At 44.7% G+C, this 23,291-nt stretch overlaps 3 protein-coding genes across 12 annotated transcripts in view; 2 read left to right on the top strand and 1 right to left on the bottom strand.

The window, feature by feature from the left end:
• The first annotated feature begins 624 nt into the window (after positions 1-624).
• CDK2AP1 (cyclin dependent kinase 2 associated protein 1) lies at positions 625-15,732 on the top strand. Of its 4 annotated transcripts, none has more exons than XM_075041387.1 (4): positions 625-1,025; positions 10,999-11,105; positions 11,966-12,092; positions 14,904-15,732. In XM_075041387.1, the coding sequence occupies exons 1-4, from the start codon at positions 818-820 to the stop codon at positions 14,969-14,971; spliced, it is 510 nt and encodes a 169-aa protein (XP_074897488.1). In that variant the 5' UTR covers positions 625-817; the 3' UTR covers positions 14,972-15,732. The 4 variants fall into 4 exon arrangements, with proteins under 4 accessions (XP_074897488.1, XP_074897492.1, XP_074897491.1 ...); XM_075041391.1 differs by lacking the exon at positions 625-1,025 and adding an exon at positions 2,541-2,676; XM_075041390.1 differs by lacking the exon at positions 625-1,025 and adding an exon at positions 8,437-8,796.
• On the bottom strand, positions 15,651-20,629 carry MTRFR (mitochondrial translation release factor in rescue). 7 transcript variants are annotated; one of them, XR_012652310.1, is made up of 5 exons: positions 20,503-20,614; positions 18,764-18,876; positions 18,059-18,357; positions 16,460-17,355; positions 15,651-16,037 (listed from the first exon to the last, which is right to left on the bottom strand). XR_012652310.1 is itself a non-coding variant. In XM_075041396.1 (5 exons), the coding sequence occupies exons 3-4, from the start codon at positions 18,320-18,322 to the stop codon at positions 17,143-17,145; spliced, it is 477 nt and encodes a 158-aa protein (XP_074897497.1). In that variant the 5' UTR covers positions 18,323-18,357; positions 18,764-18,876; positions 20,503-20,614; the 3' UTR covers positions 15,651-16,037; positions 17,113-17,142. The 7 variants fall into 7 exon arrangements, 6 of the variants coding, with proteins under 6 accessions (XP_074897497.1, XP_074897498.1, XP_074897493.1 ...); XM_075041396.1 differs by having other exon boundaries at positions 17,113-17,355; XM_075041397.1 differs by having other exon boundaries at positions 17,117-17,355.
• Positions 20,630-20,854: 225 nt separating this feature from the next.
• The window catches only part of MPHOSPH9 (M-phase phosphoprotein 9), a 31,804-nt gene continuing 29,367 nt past the window's right edge, over positions 20,855-23,291 (top strand). The window contains exon 1 of the mRNA XM_075041384.1: positions 20,855-21,042. The gene's annotated coding sequence lies outside the window, so the exon portion shown is untranslated. The remainder of the gene's footprint in view (positions 21,043-23,291) is intronic.

Here is a 23,291-nt window from a genome sequence, read left to right as displayed (position 1 = left end):
AAGGAGCAGACCTGAATGTCTTGCAGTGAAAAGCATGAGTTCTGAAGTGGCAGATGCAGGCTGGAAAGCTTCATAATTTAATCTGCAAATCTAGATTTTTTAAAAATTTTTTTTTTGGGGGGGGCGAAGTTTTACTGCTGCTTGCAAGCAGAAAATGAGTCAATTATCAACGAGATTCGTATTTATTTTTTAATCCCTCAGAAGCTGCAATCTATATTAACGTTCAACCTTCAAGTGGAGAGAAACAGTGGTTTGGAAGAAAAGAAAAAAAAAAGGGCAGATTTTTCCTTGGCGGCATCTAGGGAAAAAAAAATCTTTTATTCTAAAATTATCAACAGGTATTTTCCATCAAAATTAGCGGGGGGAGACGGGGAATAAATCAGAGGTGAACGCCTGATTTGAGGTGAGGGGGGGAGGCGGGAAGGCAGCGACAGTTGGGCCACCCTGAGGGACGCGTCAGCCTTTCTCCTCTGACAGGGGCTGCTGGCCGCGGCCCCCCCGCCGCACGGCGCAGGCACAGCCGATTTAAATGAGAAGTTGTGCCAAAACTTTCCGAAGTTAATTAAAACACCCCCCCATCTCGCCGTCGCCGGGCTCCCCTCCCCGCCCGCCCTCCCCTCCCCGCCCGGCTCCTCTCACGGCGGCGTCCCTGAGGGGAGCTCCATTGTCTGTGAGGGGATGGCCGCGGCACCCCCCGCCGCCGCGCCCCCTCCGCGCCCCCTCCGCGCCGAGGTGCGCGGGGCGCCGGGCCGCCGCGGCGGGTGGCTGCCTCGTCTCCCTCAAAGTTTTTGGATCCGCGTCTCCTCATGATGTATGGATGATATATTGCATTGTGGGTGTCAATATAACTGACGGCCATATTTGCCGGTGCTGCTACTGCTGTAAACAACCCAAAGTGTCTGGGAGACACGGAGACGCTTCACTGAATTTCAGGACGCTTCTCCTCCTCCCGCTGGCCATGTCTCTGGGAATGTCTTACAAGCCCAACTTGAACGCCCACATCCCCGGGACTCCCCTCAACCCGGGTAAGTCCGCGGCGGCAACTGGGTGGCAAGTTTGGGAGGCGTGCGGCGGGGCGCCGCGGTGCCGCACCGGCACCTGGGGGGAAGCCCCGGACTCGAGTTTTTGCCCAGTCCGGTATGGCGGGGCAGCGGCTCCGCGCCGGCTCCGCGCCGCCATTACCAGCGCCCGCCCGCCGGCCGGCGCCGTTAGCCCCCCACCGCCGCCGCCCCTCCGCGGGGGCGCCGCGCCCGCCGGCCCGGCCCGGCGCCTCCGCCGCCGCTCCGGGGCTCCGGCCGCCGGGTTTCCTCCATGCTCGGCTCCCCGGGGCGGCTGATTGATCTGGATCAGGAATATTCCGCCGGCGCCTCAGCGAGGACCGCTGCTGGCGGGACGCCGCAAGTGCCGCTCGCGCCGCGCCTCGCCTCACGCGCGCGGCCGCCGAGCCGCTCTCCTCAGGCGGAGGGGCCGCCCCGGGCCGCTCTCCTCAGGCGGAGAGGCCGCCCGGGACCCCGGCCTCGCACCCTCCGCCGCCGGGCGTGAGGGGACGGGGGGACCGCCAGCGCCTCAGGGGGACCCTCGGTCCCCGCTCACCCCTCGGAGTCTCCCGGCTCCCCGGAGCAGCCCGGGCGGAGGAGCCCTCTCCGCCCGCTGGAGATTTTTTGGAACGGGGTGGGGGGGTGGGGGCAGGAATTGCTCTTTATTTCTTGCAAAAGCCCTTTTTAAGAATTATTCCTCTTCCTTGGGTCTGTACAGGAGTCTTTCCAACTTTCCTCTTTAAAAAGTTTCCTTGATGGCATTAACTTTCTTTTTTTTTTTACTACATCCCCCCCCTTCCCCCCCCCCCCCCTAATTTCCGAAGGTAACAGCAGGCAAGTGTTTTTTCTTGTGCTGAGGTGTTTGCTGGAAAAGTGGGTCTCCGTTGCGGGGAGTGTGTGTAAATCGGTGCAGTCTGAACAAAGCCGCAGTAGCAATTGCTTTGCTGTGGAGTATTTGGAGGGGATCTCGCTAATCTGTGTACGTCGGCTAGTATTAAACAGAACCAAAATGGAGAAGTTGGTTCTGACTTAAAAATAATATTTGTCTCCCTTCCCCGCAGCCCCAGCCTGCAGGGTTGGCATCAGACCATCCGCAGCCAGAAATCAGGCTGATTTTTTTTTTTTTTTTTTTTTTTTGGAAGAGAAAGTTTCGCGGTTGGGTTTAGGAGGGAGGGAGGGAAATCTGCCTGGGTGATTTTTACAGCGCCGTTTGTGATTGTAATCCTGGGGGATTGATGAACGAAAGGGATCAACAAGATGCACCTCTATTCTAGTTACCAGGAGAGCAGCAATCTTATTTTACCGCAAGGAATCGTCACCAGCTGGTGGATGAACCGAGGTCCCTGTGCCTCAGACACTTTGATCCTGTGTGGAGCTGAGCTCAGGGGGGCTGCGAGCATGTAAAGGCTTGTTGTGCCTGGGTTGTGTGTGGGCAGCACCGGGGGCCCGAGCGCTGGTCTGCAAAGGGGTCAGGAAGCAGGGGATGTGCTAAGGATTTTTTGACAAAAAGCAGAAGTGTCACTGGAGGAAAAAAAAAAGAAACAAAACAAAGCCCAGCAAGGGAAACCGTTCTGTCGGCTCCCTCGAGAACCTGTGCCTTGCTCTCCGGAACAGCCGTAAAATTGCAGGGAAAACAAAGGTGGTATTTTGCGATGGTGGGTGAGGGGTGGGGATTAGGTCATGCTATGGGGGGGGATCCGAGTCTGGCTGCTCTGCGAGTGAGGACTGCAAAATCCCGGGTCAGACATGCCGCTCACAATGTGAGCTGAGTGGTGAAGTTTCTGTCTCCAGTCCTCTTGCTGCCCTGTCTGTGTGCTTTCTAACGCTCTGGCTCCGATCGGGGTTTTAGATTCTTTCATGCAGTTTTATCTTCTCCCCCCCCCCCCGCCCCGTCCTTTTTTCCTCCTAATGGCAAGTTAGCAGCAGTTTGCTGTCATGCTGGAACTATTCCTGTCTAAGTTGTCCTCTCTTCTGAGTTCGGATCATCCTCAACACCCCCAGAATCTTTTCAATGAAAGAATGTCCTCCTCTGAATCCAAAATGGGCTCTCTCTTCCCTCCCTGTCTTCTGCCATTATCCTCACGCACCAGCTCTTCCTCTAGCTAGTGGTATTGCCAGCACCGTGGCCTAAGGCCAAGGGAGTTAGACAAAGCAGTCCTTGCAGTTGCACATATCGCATTCAGAGTGATATGACTGCAAATAGCCCCCTCCTTTCTGGAGCTTAATTCTGAGTTGAAGGAGATTGCTGCTCTATTGTGCTTAAATTAAATGCCCCCCAGCCAGGAGGATAAATCCTAGGTTTGCTTCCAAACCTGGGGTGAAGGACACCCCCCCCCCTCCCGCGCCCCGTCCTGCAGAGAAGAGGAAAACAGGAAATCTGTCCCTTTTGGCCTGAAATCAGCCCTGCAGAAGCCTCTCTGTATGAACGGTGAATATTTTGGTCTCGGCCGACGGAGGGCTCTGGGCAGCTGTGGATCTCACAGGGATTTTCCTCTGGGAGGTAATGCTGCTTCCCTGCAGTGCAGGGCTTCTGGTGCAGGAGTATTTGGAAAGGCAGTGTCGACTCAGCTCCTGGAGCTGTGTCCTTGCTGCAGAGCTAACTCCTTTCAAGTTTAGGCTGAGTGGTCACTCTGCAAAATCATGTTTAAACTGCACACAGTAAGTGGATCAGTGAGATGAAGCAGTGGTGGTTGATGGGTGACTGTGCTCTGTTCTTGCACGGGCGCATGTTGGGGACTCAAAAACCTGGACTGAAGTCCTGAGGGAGAGGAGCTGTTCGGGGGAGGGAATATGGGGAGGAAGCCTCTGTGGGTTGTCGGCAGATCTGGGGATGACTGAGGGTGAGGAAAATGAGGCTGCTCCGCGAGTGACTCAGGATGCTGGAAGCATCCGGGTGCTGACTCCTCTGCCTTACACCAGGCTAAGGGAAGAAGAATGCATTGTTACAGCAGAATTTGATGCCTATTCCTCTTCCCCATTGCCCAGGTCAGTGGTGACACCTAGCTCAGGGTGTCTGCACTCAGGCTTGCAGTGTTTTGTCTGAATTACCAGTCACCTTCCTGGAGGGCCTGTGCTCTGGGAATTGGGTCCCTGTGTGTAGCACCCCAGGTTGTTCGTTCCAAACTGCGCTTGGGGAGCCCTATTGAATCTCCTGCCCAAGCACCTTCTCTGCCTGGGCAGTAGAATGTGGTCTGTTAGGGACCTGTGATGCTGTGGCTCTACCTTCCCAGCCTCACCTGACCATGCAGTGTCCCAGGGGAACACTTGCTACCCCTTCTAACAGCCATGTTTTGATTTGTTTGTATTCTCTTGCAAATCATACTGAGTCCTGCAAAGTAGTTTACTCCTCATCTTCCTTGTGTTTCATATTGTTTAACTCTATTTCTCTGTAAAAAGGCCAGCTGCTGAGCTGAGGGTGAAGTAGAGCATCTCCATTGACTTCAGTAGAACCAGAGAGATTTACACCAGCTGTGAACTGGTCTGTAGTTTGTCTTTCCCCTTGTTTCCATGTGTTTTCTGGCTCTGTGGATATTCACCAGCATTCCTATGTTGTACGGAGTATGCATAGGTCAGAGAAAAGTAGTTTTAAGATACAGAAGCCAGCAGAAACAACTTGGGATTTTCCTTTTGTTTTAATCTGATTCTTGTAGAAATGTCAAGTTTCAAGACAAAAACCTGTTACTGTAATAAATCTTAAAAACTGTTGTATGTAGGATCTGGAAAAACAAATTCCAGTGGACTGTGACAAGGAAAGGAGCTGCGTCTTGGCTCCACATGAGCAAGTGGTGACCTGTACAACAGGTACTGCTGTGGCTGAGGACCAACAGGGCTGTCAGTGCACCTGCCACACCTCACAGCAACCAGAAGTTTCTTGGTGAAAAGTGCAAGTTCTTAGTGAGAGGTGAAACAAAAAGAATTTCCCTAACTGGGGCTATAGCTTGCAAATGGAGAGACCAATCTCATTCAGTCCTGAGAAATGATACCAAGTACACACTAGGCCATTCCCTGTATCATTAAGACTGCAGTGCAGGCTTGCATGAGCAAATGGCTTGCTTTGCAGAGGCAGCTTATGTTTGATATTCTTTTCCATATTGAGAGGTTGTTTTTGGAGCGGGAATACTGGAAGGAATACTGTTTGTAGGCAGAACAGAGAGCAAAGTGTTCATGCCATAGCAGAGGGGATAATTTCTAGGAAAGAGACTCCCCCCTCCGATTCAAACTGAAATTTGCTGGTTCCCTGATTTCTTGAAGTCCATGTGAGGTTAAAAATAATCTGAAAAGAAGCACGCTAAACATTTTAGAATTAGCAATTTTCAAGTGGACTTGTTTGGACATTTAGAAAACTGGCATTTTTGGCTTTGCCTACCTGAGTGTTCAGCTTCAGACCAATGGTATGCTTTTCACAGTCAGCAAATCTCATTGTCCCCACCCATCACGTTGGTTGAGTTGCAGAGTGGTTTTGGTTCATGCTAACTTGATTCCTTTTCGATAAAAGTGAACTAGAAGCTCTGCTACAGTTGTGCAACACTGATGCTCCATCCCTTTTAATGGGAACACAAGGGTCCAAAACAACGACTGGAGAGCTTTGAACCATACCTACAATACAGACACTTACTCTGGGGGACCTAATCTTAAGTCATACCCCCTCACCTCAACTACATGTGGTGTACATGTACCAAATGCTTTCATCTTTTGATCCTTTCCTTGTTGTGCCAAATAACTTGCTAGCGTAGAAATGGCCTGTGTCTTAAGCTAGAAAAGAAGAATGGTGAGGAGTCCCAGTGACTGTCTTTTGTTTTTCTGATTAAAAAAAAAAAAAAAGGCAGGAGGTTAGGAAGAGGAGACATAAAACATGTCCGTTATCCACATGGAAAGATTAAATGAAACGAGAGTACTAGAGGAAAGGCCCGGAGTGTGACAGATCAAAAGAGCAAGGCCTCTGGCTGTTATGATAAAGAATGTCCTAGTTCTTGAGAACATATTTATGTATGTGCGCACTGAATTTTTTTGAAAGGAAATAGTTTTATTCAAAGAAAGGTCTGTTTCTACCACAAGGGCTAATGTTTGAGGGGGAAATAGTGGGTGAAAATACAACTTTCACAGGCAGTGCTATAAGGAATATCTTGTGCAAATGAGAATGGGGTCCATTACTTTAAATTAAAAAAATTATTGGAAGGTTGGGGAAATGGGGGCTGTCTGTTTTTGCTCTGGGTTGGCAACTCCTGTAGAGTTCAGTGTGTGGCTTGGCTATGCAGTAGATCTACCCGTGTAGAGATGCACGTGACGTCCCATGGATGGCAAGGAGTTCCAAAGTGCGTAGATGGCTAAGGAATCAAATATTCTTGTAGTCAGCCAAAACACTACAACTGTGATTCAGGCTGTGTTCAGATACTCGCCGCAGAAATGGCTGTGCTGGTTGAAGATGTTACGTGTCCCCTTGTGCTTGAAGATGCTTACCAATGTACATTGCCAGAGCAGCTTACGTGAACATTTCTCATGTGTTTTCTTGCAAAGTTGTCCAGTTTAGGACAGAAGAATTTATATCCTCTCAGTTGAAATACTCCAGCCTCGCTGTCTTTTACTGCATACTGTCAGGAATCAAACTGCCATCATCTGAAGCAGATGAGGAACGTCCTCCAGTTGTGTGGCAGAGGCAGTAACCTCCAGCACTGGGCTCTATATAAAGAGGTGATGACCGCTAGCCATCTAAATGGCAACAGCCTTTATGTTGCAAGCAACCTCAAGCTTGAAGAGACTGTGAAATAGAGATAGAAGCAGTGAGATTCCACAGACTATACCATGTACCTTGGATAAATTCCAGGCTACAGGTATTGCTTCTTGTATGCTGTCATGTTCGTGCGTACAGAGAGTTTGTAAAATGGCAGGAGTTTACCTATGCAGTTTTAGAGGACCTTACAAAGTACAGGGTAACAGAGAAACACATATCCAATGTGGTTGGCTCTTGGCTTGTCTAAGTCATTTCTACATGAGTAAGTTGGTGAGTTGAGTAACTGTTCCTGATTTTACTTTGCTGTTTGTGAAACAGGTTGGCAGTTGAGCTGTGTAGATGCCATGGCATCTGCTGGGAGCAGATCAGGTGAGTGTACCCTGGCATTCCTGCTCTCACTGCTTCCTTGCAGGGTACACAGCAAGCTGCCTTCCCAGTTATTATTCCAGCAAAAAACAGCAATAGAATTAAGAATTAAAACTTAGATCAGCAAATTGGTATCATTGCTCAAGCTTGGAGACAGTAGCAAAGGAGCTGAAGGGAACCCTACAAACCTATCAGAAATTAATTGGAAGATTCCTGGTCAGTGGGAGTTTAGGCAAACAAAGATTGATTCGAGATCCTTTGTCTCCCAGGGTGTTAATTTGGGCTTCAGAGAGACTGCTGGAAGGAAGAGATTTTGACACAAGAATCTAATTTGTTTGCTGTATTGTTAGACACCTCCCCCCACCCCCCAATTAATAAAGATTAATATTGATTAACAAGAAAATCACTATATTTTTGTGGGCAAAAATGCTTCTGGCAGTCTTCTGTTTGAATACAGAAATAAAAGACATTGTTGGCACAAGAATAAATGGGTATATAAAAGGTTTTGTGTACATTTAATTAGGAAAGTGGAGGGAGGAAAGTGTGTATATTAATTTAGGTTTTAAACAGCAGCAAGCACTAAGACAATTTGGGATGTGATACAGGGTGTCACTTAAATTCAGTACCAAGCACACTCCCTTTTAGATTCTGTCAATTCTTAACTGTCTTGTCTCCATTGTCATTTTAACGTGAGACTGCAAGCCTCAATTTAGATCCCCCCTCCTTTTTTTCTCTCTAGTGAATACCTAATCATCACACTCATTTTTGACTGGGTATTGACTGTGAGACTTCCTGGCCTAATTTTTCTTGCTAACTATAATAGCAATAGCTGGTGATCTTTTTTTTTTTTTTTTTTTTTTTTTTTTTAAAATCTGAGATATACAGGATGTTCAGACATGCAGATGTATTTTGGGTTAATTGAGTAATAGTCATCCAAGACCCAGGGCTTCTGCTTGAGATTAACATACAAAGTGATAGGTCAAAAAGCTCAAGGTCTGTTACCCTGTGAGATACTAATACCCCCACAATTAATTTCATTTTCGTGATTGCATCATCTTAAATTGAGGTGAAATCAAGGATTTTTAATTTCTCCCCCCCTCCAGCTGAGTTTGACTGGCACAACTTCTGACATGGGTGTATGGAGGCTGGTACCATGGCCAAGTCAAATCCTTTTCTTTGTTCTCGGGGCCTGCTGCTGCTGATAAAGTGGTCGGCGCATGGCATTATGTCTTATTACATTTTTGATGCAGACTGCAAAGAAACGGGTAAACTCACCATGGTTACCACGATCTGTCATTTGGCAGGGCATGCCGTACTCAGCAATGGCCTCTAGTGTCTGCAGCACAGCTCTGCATATGTCGTGGGTACAGTAGACAATACAGCACCCCTGGCTGCCGAGGAGACGCAACTCTACTGATCTGACTGCTAATTCAAATCAGGAGCGATGCTCCAACTCCAGCGGCAGGTTCTTACTCATAGTTGCTTCCTGAAAGTTCTTGTTTGTTTTTGTCATTCAGTGTTGACTGAGTCACTGCTGGATTCAAGCTCCCATGCTGAGACCAGCTACTGTCCACTGCAACGCCGTATGTTGCTGGCTTTCACATCTGTGAAACTTTCTGGTCAGCCCCTAGATTCACTGCTTTGTCTTGGCACATCACATTTCTGGTAGGGTTTCTTTCTTATCTAGACATACCCTGCTGTGTTATTTTGTACAGACCAAGCACGTGTCATTGCTTAAATTGACATAACCTGAAACTATCGGTAAATTATCTGTACTCTATTATCATTAACCAATGTGGTGGTGATGAATTGGTTTTTGTTTTGCATGGGCTGCAGCTAAGGTTTGCTCAGTGGGTAGAACAGGATTCCTGAGCCTGGTCATCAGAGTCCTTGCCTTAATTCTGAACCAGTTTGGAGCTCCCAGGTCTTGTATGTGGCTGTTTGCAATAACAGTTCAGGAACAAGTCTTTGCAGGATGGGTCTTTTGTTTTACTGTACATGAGGAAAAATCGCTTAAGTCTTTCTCTGCTTAATTGAGGTAATTAAACCTTCTTACCTTGCAGCACAAGGGGCTCATTAATGTTCCTGAAGCATTTTTAAGTCCTTTGAGGAAAGACGCGGTTTGCTGTTGTGTCATGTTTGATAACTGTTGAAATTCAGTCATCTGGACTTGAAATATTGACTGAGTTGTACATACAGAAATCTTATAATTGTGCATGTATTTTGATAATGTGAAGAACTAATTGAGAGAATAGCTGACAACTGTGGTGTTCCTTCACAGTGCTGTGCTCTATGGGTGTGTTGCTTAGTTTTTTTGGGTTTTACTATGCTTTAGCAAAGTGTGACAATGTGAAACCTTAGCGACGGAAATGCAGATTGTAATGGCATAAAATTTTGCAGCTTAGTTAAAGACAAAGAGAAAACTTGCTTTTTTAAGGTGACTTCGTGACCAGCCCAATTTGCCTTTTCTAGGATTTCACATCCAGTTAGCTATTAAAGATTAAGAACACACTTTCTTCTTGTAATGAATACACCACCATGGTGATATCCTGTGATTAATTCTGCAGTGGAAAGAGACTTCCCAACTGAGGACAAGAGTCTGTTCCACTATGTTCAGCAGTGCTTTTTACACTAACTGCTGGCATTTTCTTTTTGTAGTGAGGGCAAAATATGAAATCACTTGCAACTTTAAAACAAAGCTAGAGATTTACATAGTTCTGAGCCCCAGTGACTTTTAGCATCAGTTTAATTTAGATTTAAATGAAGGCTGGTAAATGAGATCTGTTCCTCATATGAAAGACAGTTGGGAATTTTCAGCAAAGGAGTTTGTAAGGGGGAAGACTTTTCCAGACAGCAGGCAGACTGTGTCTGTGCCTACAGGCAAAGAGAGCAGCATCAGTGGATGTAGGGGCACTTGAGCTGCAAGAGTGAACAAGTTGAATGGTATAATGCTCCCTTAGTCCTGAGTGTACAGTCCATAACCAGCAGGTCCTCTAGCACTGTTGTGAAATGGGTGGCATAATTAAGCCCCCTAAGAAAAATCTAAAAGTCGTTTCTTAAACCCAAATTCTTACTGTTGCAGTGCAAGGGGGAAGAAGTGTTTTGATTGTTCATTTCTGGAGCAGTTCGTCAATGATCACATTAGAGTCTGTTTCTGTATCTCCTAGCTGACTCAAAACCCTGTAGATCTGAAGATAGTGTTTTGTAACTTTAGCAAAAGTAACCATAACCCAAAGTGATGTTATTTTTCCTTTGGTTTACTTATATAGCACAAATTGACTGGCTAAAAATGTTTGATATTGCACAAAGAGGAATAACGGTAGCTTTCCTCACCTCTGATGTCATACAATGAGCAACAGATCTGATATACCTCAACTGACTGTTCCCTATGAATAGTTTTGGCATTGGCTGAAAATAGTACTGAGGGTAACTTGCATTGACCATGTGATGACACTTTGAGTTGCAAAATTACTTTCAGATAACTTGCACTGAAAAAGTAAAAATAGCACAGCACATTAGACTCATCTATGTGGAATGTATATATGCAAAAATAGGGCTCCTTAATATTTACAGTTTGTCTAGGCAGAACAACCTGTCATGCTATACTGTGTTTCACTTTTAGGCAAACAATTTGCACTGATAATGTTGCAGGCTGTACTATTTTCACATGTACAACAAACATTAGAGAAGCATTAATTTAACCATTCTCTTCCTAGCAAATAGCAGAACTCTGAAATGTCATTAGTGAGTTTAGACAAAGGTGAGAGGTCACAGCTTTAGAAAAAAGTGATTAAAATGTGTCCCAATGGAACAGACTAATTAATCTTTAGATAATAACAGATTTTTTTTCCTCTTTTCTCTCTACAGCTGGGAGCGTTCACTCTCCCTCCACAAGTATGGCAACATCTGCGCAATATAGACAGCTTATAAATGACTACGGACCCCCATCTCTAGGCTATACACAAGGGATGCAGGTACGGCTCTGCTGCTTGTTTTTCTTTAATCAGATCACTGACCCTATGTTTGCATAGTAGCATGGATTGTGGCCTGTAATCTGAGGTGTTCCTCCCTCCCACCAAGATTTGAAATCAAACCCAAATGGCAGACTGATTCATCGCACATGTCTTGGGATCAAATTAGACTAAGCAGAGTGCTGAGTGAGATTGGTTACTAATTAACTGTTAGTCCCATCCCATCTGAGTCACAGTGAAACATGTCTTGAGTTATGTTCTGATAGTAAGGGCTCTAACATATTTTAAAATGATTTGTTAAAAAATTAATATTTCTATACTGTTTTTGTTCGGCAAATTTACACTCTAAAATTTAGTCTTGTGAATTGTGTGTCACAGACAGTCCTATGGGCTGCTTCAGGAATCTGGTGGTAAACTTCCCATGAAATGTATTTGACTTAATAGGATTTCCCTTATGATATGGGCAGTTTTGTTTTTTCTGCTTCTCACTTTCCCTGCCTAGCTAACTTCTCCACAAAATATACACCTAAACATTGAAAAAGCAGAAACAGAGTTAAATAAGCAATTCCCAATTTGCTGTTCTTGCAGGACTGTTTTAACTTCTGTTTCACCTAAGGTCCCAGTCCTGTAGTTGCATCCTCCTAGTTGATCCCAATTTTTGAAGGGCACGTAGCATGGTGGCCAACTGTAGCAGCAACCGCAAAAAGAAAATCATATTTATATACTAAACCTGAAATTTTATTTTTTTAAAAAGTGGCTTCCAGGGCTATTTCTGGTCTTCCATGAATTTCCAGTTGCTATTTGTTGTAGTTGTGGTTTTTTTTAGCAGTATTTGATTGAGATTAATCTACTTTCAACTACAGGGTACCAGCAGCAGTCAAGTACCGCAAAGCAAATATGCAGAACTTCTAGCTATCATAGAAGAATTAGGAAAAGAGATTAGACCCACGTACGCTGGGAGTAAAAGTGCGATGGAGAGGCTAAAAAGAGGTAATGTGTAAATTTATAAAAAAAAAATCATGTCCCATCCACTTTGTGCACTGACTACTTGTATACTGCTTCATGACAACTGTTCCTTTGAAAGGAGAGAGCTGTCTTGAGCTCATCATTAAACTAGGCATATTAACAAGCAACTGAAACCTTGGGATACTCTATTCATGCTGTATCTAATAGATAAACCAGTGACAAAATGTGTTTCATGTGCACAAGGGGCGTTTCAGTTAATAATTCAAACCTTATTTTAGAACCCTTAAGGTCTCTAATGGATATGTTCTTTCAGGTTCCTCGTGACTTACTTGCCCCTTCAATTCCCTTTTTTCCCCAGTCTCCAAAATATACAGCCAAGCATTGTTTACTTCTTCTTATATACATCACCCATCTACTTGACCCAAGAGTCTTTACTGAAGTGCATTTTGCCTAAAGAAATACTACATTGTGGTAATTCACACTAAGGCTGGTGGAGAGAAGAGCTACAAAAAAAAAAAAAGAAAAGGTTGTCAAGGAAGGCTGTTCAGACTGAGGTGTCAAACATACACGTTCCTCTTCTCTGTGGAGTGTTGGGCTGCTTGGGCTCCGTTACCTGTTGTCAAGTGGATGTCATTAAGAGTCCACTAGTAAGGGACATAGAAGCTTTTAGGCCTGGCTGATGAGGTCTCTCTTGCTTTGCTTTGTCAGCTAAAAGGGGTAATAAATGCCCTTTCCTTGCAGTGTAAAAGAAACCCCTGCATGCCCCACTGCTGACATCAGCTTGACATTGTCCTCTGCAGGGGACGTGCGAGGGATATTTCTGAAGGAGCAGTGGGACATTCCACTGCTCCAGCTCCTGAAATGACCCTGAAAGGCCATTGACAACAGTTGTGCTGGCAGTTCGGTCCTCTGACAGTATAATGTAGTTACCTTTTCCTCCCTTTCCTTGGTCCTTGTGCTGAGTTTGGCTCACTCGTTCAAGCCTGAATGGGAATGTTACTGTAACAAACTAACTTTACCATCTTACAAATCCCCCTTACGTTTACCCAAGACTACAAAGCTTTATTTAAGGCTCAACCATTACGGGAGAGTAATATATCTGCCATGACATGCAATAAAATGACTAGTAGCTGTTCTGGGAAAGGATGCAATAAAGTCTGCTGATGAGTGGTAAGTGGAATCTGGCCCAGCTAAAATCAATGTTGCTGGAGTCTCTCTTTATTGCATTGCCTGAGTCAGTATTAATAGATCATGAATGGCAATAGGCTAATGGGGACAACTTGAGAGACACCGGGAGAGATGCAGACGTTCTCTGAACTGAATGGTTCAGTTTGATGAGGAAAAGTTGTTTTGCTGCTTCTTGCAATGAGTATTTAGTTTGTTGGCTAACGTAGGTTTAAGATTCAATGCTGCCGCTGTGACTTGCCAGTGTTGCAAAGAATCCCAAAGAAATACTTTTTGCTGCCATCTTTTGGTCACAAACACACCTCTCTTTCCATTTTGGGAGCCTAATGGCTGCAGGAGCATGTGCAAGCGTCAGAGCAAAAGTGATTGAGGGTAACCACGTGACTGCAGCCTCCATGGCCATGTGGAGGTTATTTCTGAATAAAGTCCCTGTCCCCAGCTCCACCCGCTCCTAAGCACAGAGGCTGCTGACCTCTAAAATTGGCCAAATTCCCAGTGTTCTACATAATTCAGGGTAGTTCTGCTGCATAAACTGGGCGTCCTGCCACCAGATCCAGGTCTAATGTACTGCTTTGAGTACACGTTTCTGCATCCCGCAGCTGCAGGATGCAGCTTTACTTGTCTGTGTCAGTTTAACCCTCTGCAATGCCTTGCACCCGTCAAGTCTCAGGTCAGTACTTCTTGGTTGTAAAGGCTGTTGCTGTGGTCTGGGCTAGCAGCCTTCTAGAAACAGAATACACTATCTCTAACTAGACATTAAACCTCCTATATTGCCTTATTGTCCTTTCTCCACCTTGTTAAGGAGCATGATTGAGCAGAGACATCACCTTCTACCTTGCCCTGTCAGTAAAATAGAACCTCGTTTGTTGAAGAAAAATCTGTCCGTCTCTCATTTAAAAATCTATCTCAAGCTCTGTTTTTTCAGCAGCTCTGTGAATATGAATCTAGATTTAGTTGCAGGATTAGGAATCAAGGTCCAGATTGCTGGAACGCAAGGCAACAGGACTTGTAGTGGAAAATTCCACATTATGTCTATCAGATGAGAGTAGATATGGCAGCATGTAAAGTGGTGATGATTTACACTGGGAGCTGAGCCAGTGTTAGGAGGTAACTTTTTGCACACACCATAAAAAATTTCTTCTTACTCTTACAAGAGACACAACTTGTGTTTAAGCAATATTATGATGGCTTGGATTTTGATGCGTCCTCTCGGAGAACTATCCCAAGGTATTAAGATTTTAGAGCTTGCTAAAATGACTCCCCAAATAACTGTGTATTTTTCTCACTCCACTGTAGCAAAATAACTAACAGGTAGGCAAGATGTTTTTTTTTTTTTCCCCTTTCTGTTAAGTCTCTGGTTTTAAATAGGCCTGCACTGCATATGAAGATACACCTGTCACTGCAGACCTACAAATCTTAATCATGCTCTCATTCCTGGTTTAGTCCCTTTTCAATTTATAGTGCCAGTTTGGGAAAGCAAACTTGTTTAGCAGCAGCTGATGTTTGGGAAGCGAGGGATCTCTCCCTTTTCTGAGGCATGCTGTGGTAGCCTTGGCAACTGGGGACAGAAATAGGTAAACCTTTCTCTGGACTGTCATTGCAAGTGTGACCTGAATGAGATGATTTAAAATATGTCCAATTCTTTTGCAGGCATTATTCATGCTAGAGGATTAGTTCGGGAATGCTTGGCTGAGACGGAAAGAAATGCAAGATCCTAGCCCACTAATTCAGTTGGAAGATTTTCCATCTCTTAATGAAGAAAAAGTAACACTTATTCCTTTTGACTCTTGAAACATTCAGACAAATTCCTTTATTTTGAATGTTTTACCTTTCTTGTTTTGCCCTTACAAAAATGTATAGTTAAGAATGAGAAAACAAGGGTTTTTCAACTTACTGAGAGTTTGCATTTTGTAAAGACGTTAAAACTCCCTAAAATGTTTCTAAAACATGAAAACTGAACTGCATGCAGAGGAATGCTCTTTCTCTCCCAGGCTATATTTCAGTTCACTTCTTATCCAGCCACAGTCTCATTCTGTTTTTTTTTCCTTTGACTATATTCACTTAACCCCAAACTGTCAATCTTTCAAAGTTTGACATAAGCTCTAAGGATTTTTTTTAATAAATGCAGAATAGCATGCTGTACCTAGTAGTCTGCTAAGTCACAATTTGTCATACAGCATAGACCCTGCTTAGAAATAACCTTCCCCTTCTCCTATTTTCCCTTTTTTGTTTGTTTTGCATAAACATTTGCATGACTGTTAGTGCTTTGAAGTCCACTTAAAGTGCATGAGTTGTATGGAAAATAGGGAAACCTATTGAATAATAACAAGGTCCTGGAAAGCTAAGTTCTACATTAAGGCTGGAGATTTCAGTTTAAAGTTTGCCAAAAAAAGAGACTTCTGGATAAATTACTAAAACTGTTATTTGCATCTTTGTATGTATTTATTACTTGACGTAATAAAGCTTATTTTCATTAACAGTTTGTATTAAAACTATGTACAGTCACTTTGATCGGATTCATACTCCATGAACAAGAACTCTAAACAGATAAAAATTTAACCTTCATGCAGGAGGCTCAAGTTCAGGAACGGACAAGGGAACGGGCCTGCAGATTGCTGGTGAGTTTCCATCCATGGCACAGTCTGGATGCAGTTATCTCCCTAAGAAGGTGGTGTAGTTGCTAGTAGTCTCCATTGCTTTCAAAATACTTACGATGGCTTTGGTTCTTGAAGCACTCTCCCTTCACTGTTGAAGGCCAAAACTTGGTGGCAGCCAGTGAGGGTGCTGTCCAAAAATTAAAGAGAAATTCTGGTTAAGCAATTAAAGTTGTTAACAGGATTAAAACAGGAAAGTATACTTCACTAGTGGCTTCAAAATAACAGTAACAAAGGAAATGCAGCTGCATGTATTTGCATAAAATGGGAAACTGTCAGAATGAGTGATGATACCAAAATGCCCAAGTTTAACTGCAGCATAGGATAAACATAATAAATGACTGTAATTTACTATTGTACAATCAAATCTAAATCCTAAGGAAGATGGGATATCTGGGATATCTACTACATATGGAGCTATGGATACTTGAAGAAAATACAGTATGAAGAGGCAAAGTTAATTACTTCACAGCTTGGATGAATTGGATTCTGTTGCCTTGGGAGGCAGCTTCCAACACATGGTGTTCTTTATCTGTAATGACTCAATTTTACCTTTGAACTGAAGAACATGACGGATCAACCGTCACTTGCAGGAGTGCCTTCCACCCCAGTGTTCTTCACCACTCCAGATAAGATTTGTAAAGCTTCTGTTTAAACTTCATTCATAATGGAGTAGGACAGAGCATTTGTTCAGCTAACAGATCTGAAGGAGGCAACCAGCAACTGGTGTGTCTTCCATCAGCATGTCTGTTTACACCATCAGAACCAGTATCTAAACCTGGTCACTGTTTATAAAGGATTTGTGTCAGTAGAGGCATTGGCTGAGTAAGGATGGAAAGTTATAATGCTTTAGGGCTGTTCTCTGTATGTATTGGAAATCCTACAAAGCATCATAAGGTATCAGCTTAGTAGTAGGGCAGTAGATCTATTGAATTTTTTTGGTCTCCATTAACAATGGTGGAGAGGTTATAGTTCTTTTTTAACAAGGATTGGTTCATCATCTTTGGAACTTGGCAGAAAAACTGATCGCTAAAAGTCATTAATGAGATGATGGCAGACAGAAGTAGGAGTACATGACTGCTTTTATCACGTCAGTTTTACAGTAATAGCAGGTCAATACTCAGTATTTTAGTTCTGCTTATGAAGCCCTACATCATCTGCTAGTTTGAAAACTGTTTAGGTGTAATGACAAACGTTTCCCTTACTGACTTGCCCTAGTAGGGTATTTCACATGTTTATTTCTTATCCAATTGTTGCATCTCTTTAAAGTGCTTTTTCCTTTCTAGGTTTTCCTTTGCTCTTCTTTTTTTCTCCTGCTTCTTCTTCTCTGATGCTTTCTTCTCTTTAAAAACATCACTGTCTTCACCTTTGTAGAAAAGGTCAACTTTTTCCTGCAGGATTTCTCTGGCTATCTTTCGGTTCTGCTCCACTGATCTTGTTTGATGACACTGAAGAAATAGAACAGGTCGTTTTAACTGGAACTTTAACCTGTTTATTCTTCTGCTTTCCATTTCAGTCTACATATTCCTGCCATTACAGTAAAGAAACTCCCCTCCCCCCACCCAAGCCAAGAGCATCCTCCTACCAAGAACTACTGGAACTTTTGTATCCAGATACATTTTTGGAGAGGCTGCCTAATAATTATTTGTTACTGTAACTTGTCAGACTGGCTTTTGCATTAATCTTTAATGCTTCCATATTATCTTGGAAAGCTTCTTCTGAGTCTAATGTAACTGTATATTCCCCTTGTGATAAGGAAGCAAAAATTAATTTCAAAGTATTAATCCACAAGAAGTAGGTAAGAGTAATGCTTAAAAAGAATCTGCAAAATGAGTATGATCAACTTGTTAAGGAAGACATTCTAACTCACAAGAGGGTTAGGAATGTGGGAGCTGCCACTGAAAGACAGCTACAATGAAGATACATTTTATTGAAAACTACAAAATAGTATTGCATGTCAAAGCCAGGAAGATCAGCTGTGACCCCAAGTTTATTTATCTGCTGACAGCCAAACCCGCTTCTTGCTGAGATTCTTTACAATACATACAAACTTTTCCTCCAAGAGATTTGCACTGTGTTTATGCTTTACTATGAAAGGAGAGTTGGAAGACACAATGCAATTTGTGACTTAATGAAATAAAATATAATTACCTTCACTACAATCCCAGATGGAACATGCTTCAAGACAACACAGTTGTTTGTCTTATTTGTGGCTTGACCTCCTGGGCCATCACCTCTTACAAATGTTTCTTTTAATTCTGCCTCAGTTAGTCCAATGAGATTGAAAGAGTTCTTCTTTCCTGCTGCCTGAAGTAAGGGCACTCTGAGCAGAGAAAATTGCTGCTTCCTCAGAATCCATGGTCTCCACAATGGTGTTCGTAAGAACATAAAAGGAAATAAACTTGGAACATTCATACAGAAATGGGGACACGGTTTCTCTGGAATGAAACCTGAAACAGAAGTGGAGAATGGAGTTTACCATGAGAATCGTTGTTTTAAGACGATCTAGTTTAGCTGCACGTCCTGAGTGATATTTTGTTACTCAGATTTATTTTCAAATAAATTTGAACTGTTTTCATAGGCATTTGCCTTGAAAATTTACCATTCTGAATAGAATTTCAGTTCTCATTGCAACTAGGTTTTTTAAAATAGTCCAAGATTATTATTTCGTTGTTGAAAGGGAAGTGGAAAACAGTATATAAATTAGTAGTCCTACCAACACTTGGCAAATACTACAGATAGCAAAAAAAAAAAAAAAGGAGAGGAAAGAGAGTCTACTTCTATCTTGCAGTGTGACTGGGAAGCCTTTGTGGACACTCCACTCATGCCCAGGTTGTGTCTTGCTGGCACCAGTACCTGCAATTCACATGTTGACACATGCTTGAACTACCTCAAGGGAGGACAGGTGAGGACACAGGAATCTTCCTCTGAGGTTGCCTTAAACAGTGCTCTAAAGTATTGAAGGAAACCTGCTGGAAGAAACAGCAAATTTACATAATATAACTGGCCCAATAATGTCTTGGCTTCCCATGTTCGCTGGCTTACAGTCATGGAAGACTGCAAAGAGGAGGTAGAGGGAAAACAACAATCAAAAAAATAGAACAAGACTGTATGTAGAACATTTCTGTCCCAAGGATATGGATAACAGAAGTCAGATCTGGCAGAACAGCTCAAGTAGTGTAAACAAGTCAGAATGCAGAGATGGATTTTTACCTGTAAGAATGATGCACGACTGCTCAGTCAAAACAGCTGACTAACGGTACACAGCAGAACTCTGGTATGTATATTTACAGCTACAGATTGATTTATGATTTTGAGTTCTAAGATTCCTTTTTTAATGCTAGGTTAGTACAGGAAACAGAGTAATCCTTATCCAAACAGATTACCTGATCTAGACTTTTCTTTTGACCTTGCTCCATTACAGTGGTTTCCAGATTTTGAGGTCAAGCTCTAGTGTGCATAGGATTTGGTGAGTGGTCTAATACAGCAAATGTGGTAAATTCCATTTCAAATTAGAAGTATTCTATGTTGATCCTGTTAACAAGCTTGCCCATCCTGCTCTACTCTCATAACTTCCTGTATAGTCCATCAGATGGAGGAAAGAGAATCAAGGAGTAAGCAGACCACCAGGTTTTCAATTACTACTTCTTCACATGCTGATTTTTCCCAGGTCGAGTTATTAACAAAGGCAGAAAAGTATGCATGGAAGTATGCATTATCCTCATGGATAATGAGGAATGTCAGGTTCTACTGCTGTCAAATGGCACTCTTCAACAAGGCATTAGGTAAGCAGCTGTTGTGCTTGAAATATTTCGATTCAGAATAAAATACTTAAGCATGTGAAGAAGCATCACTTAGCAATAAACATCCATAAAAGTTGAACATAACTGTTGAAATAAAAATAATTTTAAAGCAAGCTTTTATTGGCAAGTAAAGATGTCCACTTGGTGGCACTAGAAGGTATAACTTTTTTTTTCTGAAAAAACCAAGCAGAAAAAATGAGAACTACTACCTAGTTCTGATACTTAACAGTAGGTTTAATATGGGCACTACCCATTTAAAGTAGCTTGTTTTGAAACCAGGACTGACAACTGTCCACGCTGCCCGATCTTAATAGGCAAGGTAAAAAAATTATCTTCACTGGAAGCCTGTTTCTACTCCTTGACACTCTAGAACAAGAGTAAACCTAGAACTAGAGAGTTTTCTCGAGATTTCACTTAGTACAAGAAGCCTCCAAGAAACACATGCCTTATAGTGCATAAAAGATCTTAACATGACAATGCTTTAATTCTTAAAAGAAAAAAAAAAAAGAAGCTTTGCTTATGAGATTTCATTGCTTATGAGACGTCCAGGAAACGAGGCGAGTGGCAAGATTTCAGTCGCGGCTCCAGCGCAGCTCCACAGCTGCCACACGCCGCTAAGGAGGTAAAGGGCAACGGCCGCCCGAGACCCGCGGCTCCGCGCTCGCTGCGCCACGACCCCGGCCCTCCCAGGCCTGCCGCCTCCCCTCCGGACTGAAGTCACGAACGGGGCCCCGCCGCAGACCCGACTCCCGGCCGGAGCCGAGCTTAACTGCCCACGCCGCCACCCCTTACCTCAGACGACTCGGGGCGAGCGCCACCGCCCCCTCCTGCCGCCGCACTGCGCAAGCGCCGCCGCTGCACACGCGTACTCCGCCTTATGCAGTCCCCCACCGCTTCGCGCCTCGGCAGGCTCCTCTGCGCATGCGCACCGCGCGGAGGCGGGGAAGGCGGTGTTACCGCCAGGCTAATTGGCACTTGGGAAACCAATCGTTGCGCTAGGGGCGGGCCGACGCACGCCGTCCATCCACTACCAATCAGGACCTGGGAAACGGTGCGGCGCGTAGCCGCACCAGCCAACCCCCTCGCGGCGGCGCGCGTACTTTTCCACGTAGCGAATCAGAAGGGAAGGCGCGGCCTGGCGCGCGGTCAAGACGGCCAATCATCGAGCTGAGCTCTGTCTCGAGTGGCCTCTACCCCACCACCTTCGAAACTCGGCCTCCAATCGCCGGGAAGGAGGCGGTGGGCCGCGCCTGTTTATCGTCTAACGGTCGGTGGTGGAGGCAGCTCTCGGGCCGCTGCGAACGCCTCCTCGTGGGCTCCCAGAAATGCGGGTAGGAACCGGGCGAGCCCTGGGGGCAGGTGGCGAGGCCGGAGCCGGCAGCGCCGCTGCACTTGGCCGCGTCCCAGCGCCGCGGGGCTGCCTCCACCGCTCCGCCCCTTTCCCCGACGAGTGGCGGGCCCGCCAGCCAATCCCAGGCGGTGGCGCCGTCAACATCCCGGGGCGCGAGGGGCAGCTGCCCAATGGGAGCGTGGGGGCGGAGCTTGACCTCTGGGGGGCGGTAGGGGCGGAGTCCCCGGGGGGAGGGGGCAGAGCTGGGGGAGGGAGACGCTTGTGAAGGGAGGGGAGCCTGAGGGGGGCAGAGCTGAGGGTAAGGGGAGACTTGTGAGGGGAGCCTGAGGGGCCTGAGTGGGAGGGAGGGGGTCACTTACGAGAGGAGGGAACGCGGGGGGGGGGGAGCGCCAGTTGAGGAGAGGTCACCAATTGAGGGGAGGCGACCCTGAGGGGGCAGACGTGGCGAGAGGGGGTCACTTGTGAGGGGAGGGGGTCCCTAGAGGGGACTTGGCTCTTGGGGCGAGGGCGTTTCGTGAGGGGACGGGGTCTTCAGAGCCCAGAGGCTCCTTGTCTCTTCTCAGGGTCCCTCGGGAGATGGGGGCCCGGTGGCGGGAGGGGAAGCGGGGACCGAGGCGCCCTGTCACCCCTTAGCGATCTGAGAGGTATCAAAAGCAGTCCGATCTCGCTCAGGAAGAGATGCAGAGCCACACGGTCTCCGAGTCTGTGCTGGCCCCGGTGTTTGCGTCTCAATCAGCACTGATACTTACGAGTCAAAATACCTTGCAGCTTGTTTTTTTAATCCTGCTCCTTTATGTAGGGACTTGGCCGTATAAGGACTGTTCTGTGCTATGGAAACAATAGATGACAGCTTAGCTGTTCCTCAGCCCAGTTATAGCTCACTTAATATTTTTTTTTATTGCTAGCAGACTTGTAATGAGGTTATGAAACGAGCCTGTGTCACGGCTAAGTCCCACCCATCAGCTGTGCTGCTGAGATAGGCCACCCATGATTTCATCCTGGGGAGATGGGGGTGACTGATGTAGCCCCCACCATTGCCATCCAGCTGCTCCAGAGATACTTGCAGCTAGTGCTTTATCTGTCAGGTTAGGTGCCTGATAACCTTCAAGTTTTCTAGACTTCTGACCACTAGAAGAAAGGCTTTTTTTTCTTTTTTCATTTATCCCAAGAAGTTCTGCCAAAGGGATATGTGTATCTGTGATAACTTCCTTCTAATTCTTGCATTTTCAGCCCTGCCCAAAGGAGACAGCTTGAGTGAGTACCTGGAAAACATTTCTGCTAGAGCCAAACAGGCTCCAGTAAAACAGGGAAAAATCAGACAGTTGTCCATCAGTTTCCTTCTGGTGGAAATAATTTTTATGCTTCTGAAGCTATCTGTTAGGGATATATGTACTTACAAATAATGAAAACTTAAATCTGTAAAAGCCAGTAGCAGGTCCTTGTAAGCCCTGTAAAGAACGGTTGTGCTTTGAAGGTGTTGTGCTTCGAAGGTGTTGTGCTTCTTTAAGGCAGCAGGGTTTTATTCGTAGTATTATCACAGACCACTAGGACGGTATTTCTTAATGTCTCTTTTTGTTCTCCATCCGTGAAATGATTGTAAGGTTTTTCTTCAGTGTTAGAACATAGGATGAATTAGGGTGTAGAACATGCTGAAATAAGAACTATAGAAGAACTGTATCAATGAATTTCAAGTGTTTCTTAGTGGAAGTATGGAAACTGGAAGAATATTTCAGTTTCTCTACAGCCATTCTTGTAAACTGCTGCTTTGAGTACTGTAAGACCATCACACAAGTATTTTGTATTTATTTATTTATGATGCTTTCAGTTAACCAGCTGCTGTTTTTAACTGCTCTGGGATTCCTGTTTGACAACATTTTTTTGTTTGTTTGTTAATCAGCAAGAAATGTAGCTCAAAACAGTTTCAAAGCTTTTTGAATTATGGTTATATATTAGTAATAAAACAAGCATTCTGTGAAAAAAGTAAGCCAAATATTACACACATAAATGGCAGAACTGGTCAACGGCAGTCTAACTCGGTGGGTCTTGATTTTATTTTTTGGTGGGTGTGTTTCTTCCAGTGAAGGCACAGATCCCTGTTCAGCAGATTTAAATACATTGATAATGGGCCCTTTCACAGGAGTCTCAAAAACGGTCTGTGGAGCCTCAGATTTAAAAAACCAACCAACCAAACCCCAACAACACTGTTCTACCTGGGATGCTTTGGATTCAG

Source organism: Buteo buteo, chromosome 11, assembly GCF_964188355.1.
Source record: "Buteo buteo chromosome 11, bButBut1.hap1.1, whole genome shotgun sequence".
Taxonomy (NCBI): Eukaryota; Metazoa; Chordata; class Aves; order Accipitriformes; family Accipitridae; genus Buteo; species Buteo buteo.
This window is presented reverse-complemented; position numbering and strand designations above follow the sequence as displayed.